The sequence below is a fragment of the Saccostrea echinata genome, unplaced genomic scaffold, assembly GCF_033153115.1.
Source record: "Saccostrea echinata isolate AGI-Se365-2 ecotype Australia unplaced genomic scaffold, CSIRO_AGI_Sech_v1 ptg000009l, whole genome shotgun sequence".
Classification (NCBI taxonomy): domain Eukaryota; kingdom Metazoa; phylum Mollusca; class Bivalvia; order Ostreida; family Ostreidae; genus Saccostrea; species Saccostrea echinata.
In genome coordinates this window covers 24,129,057-24,142,140 of record NW_026889758.1, presented here as the reverse complement: position 1 = coordinate 24,142,140, position 13,084 = coordinate 24,129,057, and the positions used below count along the sequence as shown (strand labels likewise).

The 13,084-nt window shown below is 33.1% G+C and overlaps 3 protein-coding genes and 1 pseudogene across 3 annotated transcripts; 1 reads left to right on the top strand and 3 right to left on the bottom strand.

Moving 5' to 3' along the window:
- Nucleotides 1–270: 270 nt before the first annotated feature.
- On the bottom strand, nucleotides 271–4,098 carry LOC133182569 (uncharacterized; annotated as a pseudogene).
- Nucleotides 4,099–4,269: 171 nt separating this feature from the next.
- On the top strand, nucleotides 4,270–7,434 carry LOC133183487 (uncharacterized). The gene is made up of 6 exons (XM_061318441.1): nucleotides 4,270–4,396; nucleotides 4,647–5,114; nucleotides 5,419–5,892; nucleotides 6,123–6,249; nucleotides 6,422–6,552; nucleotides 7,035–7,434. Exons 2-6 carry the CDS (start codon nucleotides 4,764–4,766, stop codon nucleotides 7,422–7,424), a joined length of 1,473 nt encoding a protein of 490 aa, XP_061174425.1. The 5' UTR covers nucleotides 4,270–4,396; nucleotides 4,647–4,763; the 3' UTR covers nucleotides 7,425–7,434.
- A 2,390-nt stretch (nucleotides 7,435–9,824) lies between these two features.
- On the bottom strand, nucleotides 9,825–10,760 carry LOC133182568 (bifunctional 3'-5' exonuclease/ATP-dependent helicase WRN-like). Its single transcript, XM_061317413.1, has one exon. It carries the CDS (start codon nucleotides 10,758–10,760, stop codon nucleotides 9,825–9,827), a length of 936 nt encoding a protein of 311 aa, XP_061173397.1.
- Nucleotides 10,761–11,057: 297 nt separating this feature from the next.
- Nucleotides 11,058–12,060, bottom strand: LOC133182567 (ATP-dependent DNA helicase RecQ-like). The gene is made up of 2 exons (XM_061317412.1): nucleotides 11,628–12,060; nucleotides 11,058–11,221 (listed from the first exon to the last, which is right to left on the bottom strand). The coding sequence occupies exons 1-2, from the start codon at nucleotides 11,899–11,901 to the stop codon at nucleotides 11,058–11,060; spliced, it is 438 nt and encodes a 145-aa protein (XP_061173396.1). The 5' UTR covers nucleotides 11,902–12,060.
- Nucleotides 12,061–13,084: the final 1,024 nt, after the last annotated feature.

The following is a 13,084-nucleotide window of genomic DNA, read 5'->3' as shown; positions in this document are numbered from 1 at the left end:
AATGTTACATTTCCACATTGAGAATAACATCTTCAATTCATTAATAAAATTATGATAAATTTTATTATTTTTTTATCTGTAGTACATGATTAAATTAAACACCATTGCTATTTAAAATACTCTTATAAGCCAGAAGTTTTCTGATGAATTGTGATATATCACATCATACAAGAATAACTGGAATTTTCAACACATTTAAGATGAATTACTCGTTTTGCACTGCGAGAAAATTCGAGAGATACAGAAACAAGTGTCAAAATACATGAGAACTTAGTTTTCCATCAGTGCTGGAATGAAAATGTTAAAGTAGAAATCTACTAGCTTTGAAACATTTGCAGTCCATTCAATGTCTTTTAATATTCTAATCACAATGCAGTCTACTCTTGTCCACACAGTTAAGTCGCAGCATGTTTTATTACATATATGTAGCTGGCCTTGAATTTGATGATAGTATGGGTGACTGGTTTTCAGGCACAGGGAATCTTGTTTAATATCTAAAAATCAAAAACTCTTTTAATGTTGTGTTATGCCTATTCATATCCCCTCCCTTTTCCATCTCTTCATACTATGTTGAACAGTTGCACTTTTAAATTAATACATGTATCCATTGTGATCATTTACTCATCTAGATTTTTAATTTTAAAGTAATGAACAAAACAGATTTTTAAATCCAACTTATAAATTATTATTTACCTATGAAGAAATCCTTCAAATTTTGTGCTGCATCTGCTACTGTTGAAGACGATGCTGTATATGGACACTTCACCTCTACAATATCAGGAATGGCATCTTTGGCTTCTGGAGTTTGATAAAATACACTGCATGTTGGTGATCGTACAACTAAGCCATCAGGTGAAGCTCCCAACACTCCGGATTCATGCAACCATATCTCTTTCAGAAAAAATGTAATACTACTGAATGCAAACCATAATATAATTGTAATGCACACAAAGTCTAAGTTGAGCATTTATAATTCCTTCCACTTCAAATACAGTACAACGATATGCTTGTACAGAGTGGTACTGGGGTACTTTAAGTAGATCTCCATTCCCAGCAAATTTTCTGTTATACATCGATCACTAAATGAATTGAATACTTTTTTTTTACAATTAGACTTCAGTATTTGATTGTCTACTTGTCACTAGGATCATTTGTTTTGACACAATGAATTTTAACATTCTGTGAGAGGTGGAAGGAATATTATTTTTTTGCTGTATACCTGATTACTCTACAGCTGCATCAAAGTCGTTTTCATACTTTCTCAAAGCATCATCTTCATGAGTGATACCCCATGCCACAGCTTTGATGGACTCCAGATTGTAAGCCGACATAAGCCGTTTCTTCAGTGACAATGTCATTCTGAAGAAGAAAATATGATTATTTGGTTATTGATCAAATAATTTACCCTGCATCTATATATCTAGTCATTACAGTCAAACGTCATTATCTTGAACTCAATGGGACCAAGAAAAAAGTTCGAGATATCCGAGGATTTGGGATACACAAGGATTTAATTGATTTATCGAGAATAAAATATGTCTATAATAACTGGTTAGGACTTCAAAATTACTTTGACATACCCATGGTATTTAAGATATCGTGTTTGAGATAACAAAGTTGAACTGTACTTTGAAAGTCTATTTTGAAAAAAATTGAATCACACATGTCTTACCGTCTTTGCTTAGAACTGAGAACTGCACAAAAGTTGGAAGCTGTTATTCGGTATTTTCTTACAATCGACCACATCGGGTTGTTTCTTTGCCCAATTGTTGCTAATGCTGTTCTTTTAATGGCTTCCTCTGATAGGGATAATGCATGTCTTAACCATACCATAGGGGCATCAGAATGAACATACTCTGGTGATGTTAACAGGTCTTCAATGACAGGAACAGGTGGGCCTGGCTCACATGGCTCTGGTTCAAGAATCCATTTTAATGCTGAAAAATTTCCAGACTTGTTTCATTCTCAAAAATAATATCCACATGCACATACCAGGTAATTATTATCTAAGAGATCATGCATTTAATTTTGGTGAACACTAATTTTTTTTTTATTTGAATGCATTACATTTTAAAATTACAACTCATTTGCCAATATTTGTTCAGAATTGTTCCTATATATAATTTTGCATGTGGCATCCTTAGTGTGGATGTGCCAAGGAAAAATTGGTGCAAATGTACAATTAACATTTACTAACTTATTAATCAGGGTTTCATACTCACATATTCTATTAGAATAATAGAAGAATGACCTGACGATTTGCAAAAATATGAAAAAAATAATCTTTATAAACTCTAGGGAAATGGCAAGTGCGTCAAATGGTGGCAACAGGGGGAAAAGAGTTAAATGAAATTTATTCCTTTCAAAAAATGTATATATAAAAATGCTATCATAGTTATTACCTGTCCAATTATGCAAAGATTCTTATTTATTACCTAGTAGGTTAAAAAATTGGACAGATTATACAAAGCCAACAATATGCTCCTCATCTTTGTACATTTGTACATTTACTTGCTTTTCACACAGTGAAAATCAACCAACGGACAGAATCAAAATAACAATATCATAACACTCTTAATGTAACAATCAAATCAATCTAATTAAAATTACATGTTCCGAATCCGCTACCGCTTCTCAAACATCTAACAACATCCCATACGGGGTCACGTCAGAACGACCTTTTCATTAGCCAATGAAATCGCTCTTTCCCAAGTTTTGGCTGGTAGTTCGGAGGTTTTCTACGTTATCTCCTTATAATGTAAAAGCCCGAGGAGTTAAGAAGTGGGGCAAAAATGGCGGATACACCGAGGAAAACATGTGTATTGGGTGATGTGTGCATTGTTTGCGGGTTTTCCTTTCTTGTGTTAGAGAAAACAGCCGACGGAAAGGAAAATTTACATAAATATTATGAAAATAAGCTTAAATTAAACGCAGAAAGAATCCAATGCATACGAAACGTAACCCAAGTAAGTATAGAACTTGAAGGTGCAAGTAGATCTAATGCAGGTGTGTGTCGGAAGTGTTTTAGACAAGTTGAAGCAGTTATAAAAGCAGAGGAGAAAAACAGTGTTACTAAACAGAAACTTAAAGAAGGTGTAGAGTCTGTGTATCGAACGCAGGTGATGCAACTGCCTTCTCCTCGGCGAAAAAACATTACGAAGCGGATGTTGAGCAGCCCTGGTGCAAGTAAAACAGAGAATAGACCTGCGAAGATGCTTGCTAGTGTGACATACGTTTCACCTGTTAAAATATCTCCTTTCAAGGAAATAACTGGCCAGAGACAAAATGAGAGACAACATCTTCAGGTAAATGAATGACATCATTTCAATATTTCCCAATTTAGATCTATAAATATCTGGGACCTATATACTATAGGTACCTGTAGGACCTATATACTATAGGTCCCTGTAAATATTTTGTCCTCTAGTACATTCCATTGACCCTCACAACATATTAGTTTTATTTGAGATAATGCTAAATTCCCAAGTATATAGCCAATATGGGTGTACAGCTCAGTATTCTGCAAATACATGTGTATATTTTTTTTAATAGATGCAACAGGTCAAAGCTATGGAGGGCATATTTGGTAGGTATCATTATTGTAAGGATAAAAATATTAATAATAAAAGATGTTTATTTTATTTCATTCAATGATATCTGAATGAGATTCAGTGATGGAAATTCTCAGCAATATATTTTATTTTCATCATATGTAATTTTCAAAATGTGTTATCACATAGGCTTGTCGATGGGTATTGAAGATAAACCTAAAAAGTCATCTAAAAGATCTCTGGACTTTAGTCCAGTAGTACCCCCTTTAGATGGATCTGTGGAGGTTATTTATTAGATTTTTAAAAGAAAATTATTTGTTTATTATTATTGTTATTAATCATTGTTATTGGTATTAAAGACTAACTTTAAAAATTAGGTTGAATTCCTACTAATTATAGGTACTTGAAACTTTGTACACATATTAAGAACCAGTCATGAACACTTACAAGTATATGAAAAGCAGAGAAATAACTTGTTCATGATTGCCTTGAGTTCAAAGTTCTCTTGTGCCAAAACTGCATGTTCAGTTGACTTGATGAGCTCCATTGCTTCAAAATTTATACCTGACCAGGTGTGAAATATTCATTAATTAAACATCAACTGTCTTTTTAAACAAAAGAAAAAAATTACTAATTTTACTCTATGGTATTTCTAGTAAGATATAGTTTAAAGTTATCAAAAGGAGCTTATTTATTTGTTTTGTTGTCGTTTACCTTATTTTTATGTAGACTGTTGACAAAAATCAACATTTGTGCATGTGAATTATTTTTTTTTTTATAGGATTTTATTTGTTTGTTGAGACTTGACAACTTTCAACAAAGGAAAGTTCCTGGACAAAATTGATGTAAGATACAAATTTCTGTGACTGGCAATTTCTGCTTCATTTTTGGATAAATGATGTAAACATGTTAAAATACAAAATACAAAGGATGATAAGCATATTTTTATATATCTTGATTTGAAACTAAAGATTTTTTTTATAATTGTTATGAAATATAACTGGACATGATGACTCACAGTTTATAATTATATGTGTATGTTATTCCGTCATTTGACTTCAACTGTCAGATTGTAATTTTAATCATTCTTTATAGGTTTCGGTGTACTATCCAAGTGGAAAGAAGACTGCTCTTATACAGAATGAGACTCATCAGAAAATCTGCAAGGCATTGATTCGTGGCACAAATGTTGATAGTACCATTGTGGAAACCATGTGTTTGTCTAATCCAATGTGCATTATAACTGGAGCAGCAAAGATTGTTAAATCAGAGAGTGTGAACATCTGCAAGCGGGGATCTGGATGTCCATTACAGAAGAAAGACTATGGGGACTTCTTCAACTTCAGCTGGGATCACATTCAGGAATACCTCCAGAAGCATTGCCCTGCTCTTCTGTCTATTATCACTGCTACAGTTTGTGATTTGACACCTAGTGTTTCTAGTAAACCATACCAGCATATAATTCTCACAGCCTGTATTGGATTGCATGGTAGAAGCCAAGATATGTCTTTGGTACAATATGTTGTTGGCTTCATTCTAAAACATGGTGGATGTACGGAACGGGTAATACTTTTAAACATTCAATTAAATTATAATTCTAGGCTGAATTTTTAAAATGTATAATGATCCTGACTTTGTAGTTCGCTAAGGATAAAGTATCTTAAATGTGGATAAACAGGTATTATCATGATTATAAAAATAAAAAAAAATCTCATCCCTAATTAACTTATGTTTGGGGTCAGAGTTTACAATGAAATTGAATGTTTATGACTATCTTTATTTGGAAGGTTGTCAAAGAACAAATCTCATCTGATAAATTTTAGTGTGATGAATCTAATTCAATATTTTTGTTAACATTATGTAACAGGATATTGAAAGGTTGTCCAAGATTGGACTGAGTGTACATCCCACAACTCTCCACAGGAAGCTGGTGAACTGGCAGAATATTCTTGATACCAATATCCTAAAGGCTAGGGATTCCTGGGCAAATGGTGGACATTCTACTTATCAGATCATCGGGGATAATTGGGACAAGGATATATTGCCTTCCTACAGGACATCTGACAGAAAAACAATATCACTGCATTTATTCAATATGTATGCAATTCTTGACAGAGTGGTGTTTGCCCCTGAAAACCATGATAGCCAGACTGATAACATTGAACCTTCAAAGTTTATTCCATCGGTGGCTGAGCAAAGGCAACTTATGAAGGAGTTGTGCTTTCTTATCTCAACATCCATTATAGAAAATCATCCCCAAATGAATGATCTTCTCGTAAAAGTGTACCCAAAACACTTGGAACATACATATTCAAGATATGCAGGGGAGAAAACTTCACAGGTAATCAATTTTGCAGATTGATTTAAAATCTTATTTCATGAAAAGGGGGTCCATTTTAGTACACATATTTTTTAAAATGTGTGAATGAACTTTTGGAAGCCCTGGACAATTATTTGAGGGATATTTAAGTCTGTTCATTTGATCTATAAATATATAGTGTGTGCCCTCTCCGGGTATCATGATAATCATATTAAGTAAATATAATATATAATTTTGAAATTTATTTTCAGTATCCTTTAGGACTACGGGACTGTAACGAAAACAAGACACAAGATGTGATTCATCTTTTGAAGGATTTGTCAAAGTTATACGTCCCTTGCAAAGATGACACAATTGTAGAAGCAGTGTTTTTTGGAGGTACAGAATGTACATGTATATAGTGTAAAAAGGAACTTGTGTTTAATAATTTTATTCAGCATCACACAGATGTACTTGCATTTTTGTGCAATAGATGTACACATAAATATTATCAATGGGCACATGTATTTTAATTAATATTAAGTAATATTTTTCAAACTACATTTTGCAGGAGATCGCTTGACAGATGAAAGAGTACAATCAGCACAGGAAGCAATGAAGAATGCTGATACTCCATTGGAGAGATTAGAGGGGTTCATATCAAAAATAGAAGACTTCCATCGCATGATGAACTTCTTAGAGGTAAGAATTGTTTACATGCATGATTCAAAATTCTATACTTGTAATTTAATGGGATCTGTTTTTTAAACATTTGTTAAAAACAATTACCCACTGAATGATGAAAGTACACTCTCCAGTGCAATAGAACTTGAACAACTGTCAACATTGCTTGATGATGGTTGCTAATGAAAAAAAAAAGATGTCTGCACAGAATTCATGTGCTCACGGTTAACTATTACAATTTTTTAAAAGAAAATATTCAGTATGATATTGTAGTTTTCTGTTCCTTGGTTGACAGTGGTTTTGTACATGCACAAGTTATGAAATATTAGATGTCATATATTTTAGCAAAATATTTTATGAAATATTAATATCTTATTTACTGGATAAATTGATTAAGACTCTGCCAACTTGAGTTCTCTTAATTTTTTTAATACTCTTTTACCTTCTCATTGAATTGGAGAAGTATTAAAGTACATAAATATTTTATTTTTATATTCCAGGCAATTCATAAACTGACTTACAATTCCCAAAGCGGCTTAGACAGATGTACTGCTTACTACTTCCGTAATCTTTTAAACTTGAGAAATGTCAAGGGGAAAGTGTGCAATTCATTTCGAGCATACAAGATGTTATATTATGTTATTTTGGATGCAATCTGTTTAGTAATGTTCCTAGCAATAATGAATTCTGAAAGTGTTGATGAAGAAATTCAGATTCCAGAAGATTTTGACGACAAGACAGATGTAGAGAAGACTGAATGGATAGAAGGTATAAGTAGTCAGATATTGAAGAAATGGTTTTTTGAAGAGTCAGATGATATTTGTGAAAATTTAAGGGAGATAATTTCAAATCCAGATCATCCCGATAATTACTGGATCTCAAATCTGTAAGAGGATGGTCGTTTCAAATGCCATCACTGTGACAAGACATACAAGTACAGCAATACCCTACAATATCATGAAAAAAAATATCATGACGTCAACATTGAAAAACCAAAGCCTAAGCAAAGAAAAAGAGACAAAGACGAAGTAAATGAGTACATAGTTATGTTATTTCGGTTGACACTTTTACTTAAAAATTTAGATTCTGGAATTGATATGGGTGATGGACAAAGAGTCGTGCGCTCAGCCAAATATGAGCTTCCAATATATAACCTGACCAACAAGGTAAAATACATGATTGGGTCTATTCATTTAACAGCCCTTACGTCAGGTATTCTTCCAGAACACCAGAAAAATCGACTCACTGCAAACGGATTTGTCAATGTACAAGGTGGAAAAAACAATAATATTTCATTAGATGAATATTTAGAAATGCTTAATAGGGACAGTAAAGTTGTTGCATCAGGGCATCAAACAAAAAACAGCATACTGCAGAACTCAAAAAATTATCCTCATTTAGTGAATATCAAGGATCATTTTGAGGAAGTAAGTGGAATAAGGAAAAGAAAGGGATTTCATCATTTGCCGTCATACAAGACAGATGTTCTAAAGGTTGTTAAAGAATTGACTGATCAGAATGTCTTGACAGTAAACCGCCAGCGGAGATTGGATTGCAAATCTTTAAATCCAGATCGAGATCTTTATTCCTCAGCATACAAGGGACTTTGTACCATGATCCATCGCCATAAACCATCTGCTCCATTCAGGCGCTTGAGGGACCCACACATATGAATACTGGTAGTGGTACTAGACATGAAAATCATGCCAGAATACATTGAAATCCTTACTATATTCATTGAGTATTACCTATCACTTATGTTGTAGGTGATTCATGTGGATAAGACTACATGTTGTTATTTTATATATTGCCAAACTTAATGCATTTTGATTTGAAAATACTCTTTTTAAACTTGTGTGTATAGATGTATGAAGGAGATGGGTGAACAAGGCTATTAAAAATGCCTATAACTTCAAATGTATAAAAGTCATCTTCAGCTTGTGAATTTGTACTACTCTATACAGCTGATGACAAATAGAGGCATTTAAATCACGTTTGTGATATGTCCCTTGACTAAATAGACTTAAATATTTCTCAGAAAGATACAATTGTTACATTATAAAAATATATTTTTAAGGTGAGGTAGGTCTTTATTCTATATTTTGTTACTTAAAAATTCTACATTTTGCACATACTCTAAGCATGTTAAGTATTATCTTTCAACCCCCCCCCCCCCCAAAAAAAAAAGAAAAAGAGAGAGAAGACCTACTGTACTTATATGGAAAGATTGTGTAATAGTATGAAGAAATGATCATTTTTGACAACTTTGATGTGTGTAAGCTATTTTGTTGATAACTTTTTTCAATCTTAGTTAGATTGCTGCAAATTGTAGTGATTAAAGAAATTTTTGTCATGTGATATAATTTTTTTTTCTATTTTTCACACAGTAGGCATAATGCTGGCCCGGTCCATTTGTCTTCTTTGTGCGCGTTATAAAATGGTCAATTGAATATCAGTAAAAACTTGACATATATGCTAAAATCTTTTTATTGTTGATTGTTTTTGAAAAATATACTATTGTTGGCTTTCAGTGTTGGCAGTTATTAATAAATGCTTCGAATAAATGGAAATGTGGTCTACTTTTGAGTCTTCCTTAAAAAGTTGAATGATTATGAAAATACACACTTGCATTCAGGGTTGTCCATAAGAATTAAAATAGCAGGGGAAATTTAAAAAAGTAGAATGGAGGTTCCTCCCTTAACAAAGGGATAAAGGGAATACCAAAGTAAACAGGGGATTACATCAGTAAATGTCTTAGGAATAAGCCTGTGTATTGTCAGTTTATATATAAAAACTGTTCTTTGGGAGATCTTTCAAAAATTCAATGTCTATATTGTTTAATTTTGGGTGGGGGTCATACAGGTTTAATACACAAGTTATATTACAAAGTATTAAATACAGATACCTGTACTTAATAAATTTGATTTTATGTTTAAGGTCTCAAAGTTTGAAAACTGTATATGAACTAGTTTTTTGTCAGACATTGAATCTTTTGATCTTGCTTAACTTCACTTACAATCTTTCCACATTCTAGTGATTAACAAGGAGGTTAAATGTTGTAGAAAACAAGGATTGTATAGATTTATTAAATTGCTAGTGAATGTGATGAAACAACTCCAAATCGCATGAAGGTGAACATTAACAATCATTAAATTGGACAAATTGTTGCTGAACCATCTCTGTGTGGAGAATCATACATCACTGAATATTTTTAACATGGCAATTTAAATTAAAAACAGATTACATTTCAAGAGATGAAATAATCAAACTTTAAAGGCATGCATAATTGCTTATTCAAGTTCTATGTCTGATTCCATTAAAAGTTCGACATCATCATCATAGAGTTCGGTAGATTCACTGTTCGTGTCACTCTCTGAGGCTGGTGGTTCATCTTTTAACATCTTCTCTAGAAGAAAAACATCCTTCTGACAGTCATTACATCTGCACAATAACACACATCTGTCACAACATGTGTGGTGTGGATCTCGTGATATTAGACCAAGTTCATTTTCCTTCACAAAAGGTTTCAAAAGTACCTTTCTCCTGCAAGTTTGTGAAATGTACACATCCCTCACTTCCTGTTCCGCTTTTCTTAAATGGTAAGAATTGTAAAGGAGCAAGGCAAGTGCTGGAGTTCCATCCCGACCTACACGACCAATCTCCTGAATGACCTCCACTAATTGCTTTGGAGCTCCATATAAGATCACATTATTTGCACTTGCCATGTCTATCCCCATTCCAAGGGCACTGGTCGCAATAACAATTCTCAAGGAACCATTTTCATTACAAAGGTCATCCAGTATTTTTTTCTTCTTTGAATCTGGTGTCTCAGAATGAAACATGTCACAGAATGATACACAATCCGGCACTTCTGAAGTTAAATAATGATACAATTTGGACGCATCCCGAATGCTGGTGCAGTATATAATTGTTCTGGGAAAAGAGTCTAATCCATCAATCATCCAGGCCATTCCTAAATCTACAGAATTTGCAATTTTTTTCACAGCAAGTTTGATGTTGGGTTTGTCAGGTGATAATCTAATTTCAGTTGTGTCTTCCTTCAAATTCAACACTTTGCGGACTCTTCGTGAGATTTTATGTGTGCAAGTTGCACTCAGTGCCAACACTGATGCAGATGGGAAAATTGAACGTAGTTCCCCTAGGTAGCTGAACCATTTCCTAAATGCATCTCTGTCTTCATCATCCTTTTCGCCCCATAAAAACATGAGAAATAAAAAATTCTGATATAGTTTTTTTCGGGGGTGTTAAACAGATTTTACTTGATATCATTATGCACTGTGTCCTTCATAGTTACAAAAATGAGAAGGGCCATTAGCTTGTATCCATAGTGACAACTCTAAATTCAATGTAATTGAAAGCTTGAATGTGTAAAATCTTTATTTGTTGTATTAAAATTTATAATAATTTCATTCTGAAAAAATTGCACATTCTAATTATTTAGTAGCAATTAAGATACACTGATATTGGGATACATTCAAAAATTACAAAGCAATTGAAAATACTCACCAGCATGCAATGGTGTGAAACTCATCAACAACAATAGTTGATACACCAAACTGATGCAACTGGTCTCTGAATGAGCTATCACCAACAAGCAACTCTGGGGACCCAAATAGGTAATCAAATGCACCTTCCTTAATAATGCGGTCAGCTTCCTGGGTACCATCTAATAATTAAAAAAAAAAAATTCTTTTTTAAATATCACATCAAGTTTTCATTCATTTATGCTTGCACAGTTTATTCAGGTTTTTCAATATCTTTAGTGAACAAGTTATAATCAATGCTGACAGAGATATAAAACACTTTTACATCTCTGCTGGCTATTTTTGTGTTTTTCAATTTCATTCTTCTAATGACTAATTAAGGACCCTCAAAGGGACAAAAAGAAAGTTATGTATTGATGAGTTGTAATAGGAAGCGGATATACAATTTCAATTTTGGGGGGTACCGCATTATGAGTTTCAATAACTCATAAACATTACTCTGTCGAAACACAAAATTTGCTGTTACATATTAACTACTCTTCATTAACATATTTACTATTCATACGTTTTAAAAAGATGTTATATTACCTCTGTATATCGCCCGAATGTTTGGTATTTTGGAAAGCCTTTCTACTTGGTCTTTCATAAGGGCAATCAAGGGACAGCATACGATGATTTTCTGGGCCACTTTTCCCAACGCTCTCTGTTGAGGAATGGCCATTTGATATGGCAGACTCTTGCCATAGCCTGTTGGTAACACGGCTAAACAGTCCTTGCCGTCCAGAATGCATTTAAGTATCTCTTCCTGCTCTTTTTTCAGTTTATTTACATTGAACATCTTCAGAACTTCTTCGGACGCCATGTTGTAAGCTTCAACCGACACGGATTTAGAAACTCGAATCTGATTGGCTAATTCTGAAATGTTTATTCACATCTGAAAGGTCGTTCTGACGTGACCCCGTATGGGATGTTGTTAGATGTTTGAAAAGCGGTAGCGGATTCGGAACATCTAATTTTAATTAGATTGCAATCAAATCAAATTTAAATAACAACAACAATAACATCAAAATCATAATTTCATTCTTATATTTTACCAATAAACCTTCCAAGCTTTGCTAATTCTTGGTGCAAAAAACACCGGTCACTTTCATCAAAGGGGCGGCTTAAAGCACTTCAAATGTGAAGCAAATGTTTTATGATTGATATATATTTTTAATGATTGATATGTTTTTTTTTTTAAATTATATGTAATGAATAATTGCAAGTATATGAATAACTATATTTAAAAGAAAATACATATTGCCTCACTGACAATAAAATGTTTAAAATATAAATATCAGTAATCTTGGCGTGCAGGGGGAAACAATTCTTCCATTGTTTTTATGTCTTTTTTAATTGACGTCTTTGGGTTCTTCAACCACCCACACTTTATGTCAGTCTTGCTCACACATTTGTATCTGTGAATTTATGTCTCATAGTTTACCAATAAAGTATCACTTCAGCCTTCTGGCTCATGATTGAAATACATGTAAATAATCTTGAATCATCTGGTCATTAGACTTTGTATTCTAAATATGTTAAATGCATCTCTTACCCATACAGTAATGCAGAGGCAACATGATGACACTCATATTTTCCCAGGGGGCACTCACATGATGTGTTAGAGACTTCATAAGAACTTCCTAAATTGCCTGTATGATACAATATATATATATAAATAAAAAGTCTACTATACAATCATTATACTACAAATATTTAACAGTATTTAATATTTTTTACATCTGACAATATGTTCTGTTCAAAATAACCAGTAGAGATGTATCAAATGTCCTTTCCATTTTTCGAATGTTCATTCTTTAAATATTGAATATGAACACTTCCGAAACAGAGAACATTACATCACATTTAATGATGACCCCCCCCCCCATCTTTCCGATATTCAGTTATCTTCAGTTTGTATTGTTTCAATGGACTTTTGAGCTTGATTACTGTTCGTTATTTCCGTATTTCATGAAATAAAGTATACTTTTGTTAGGGATACAAAA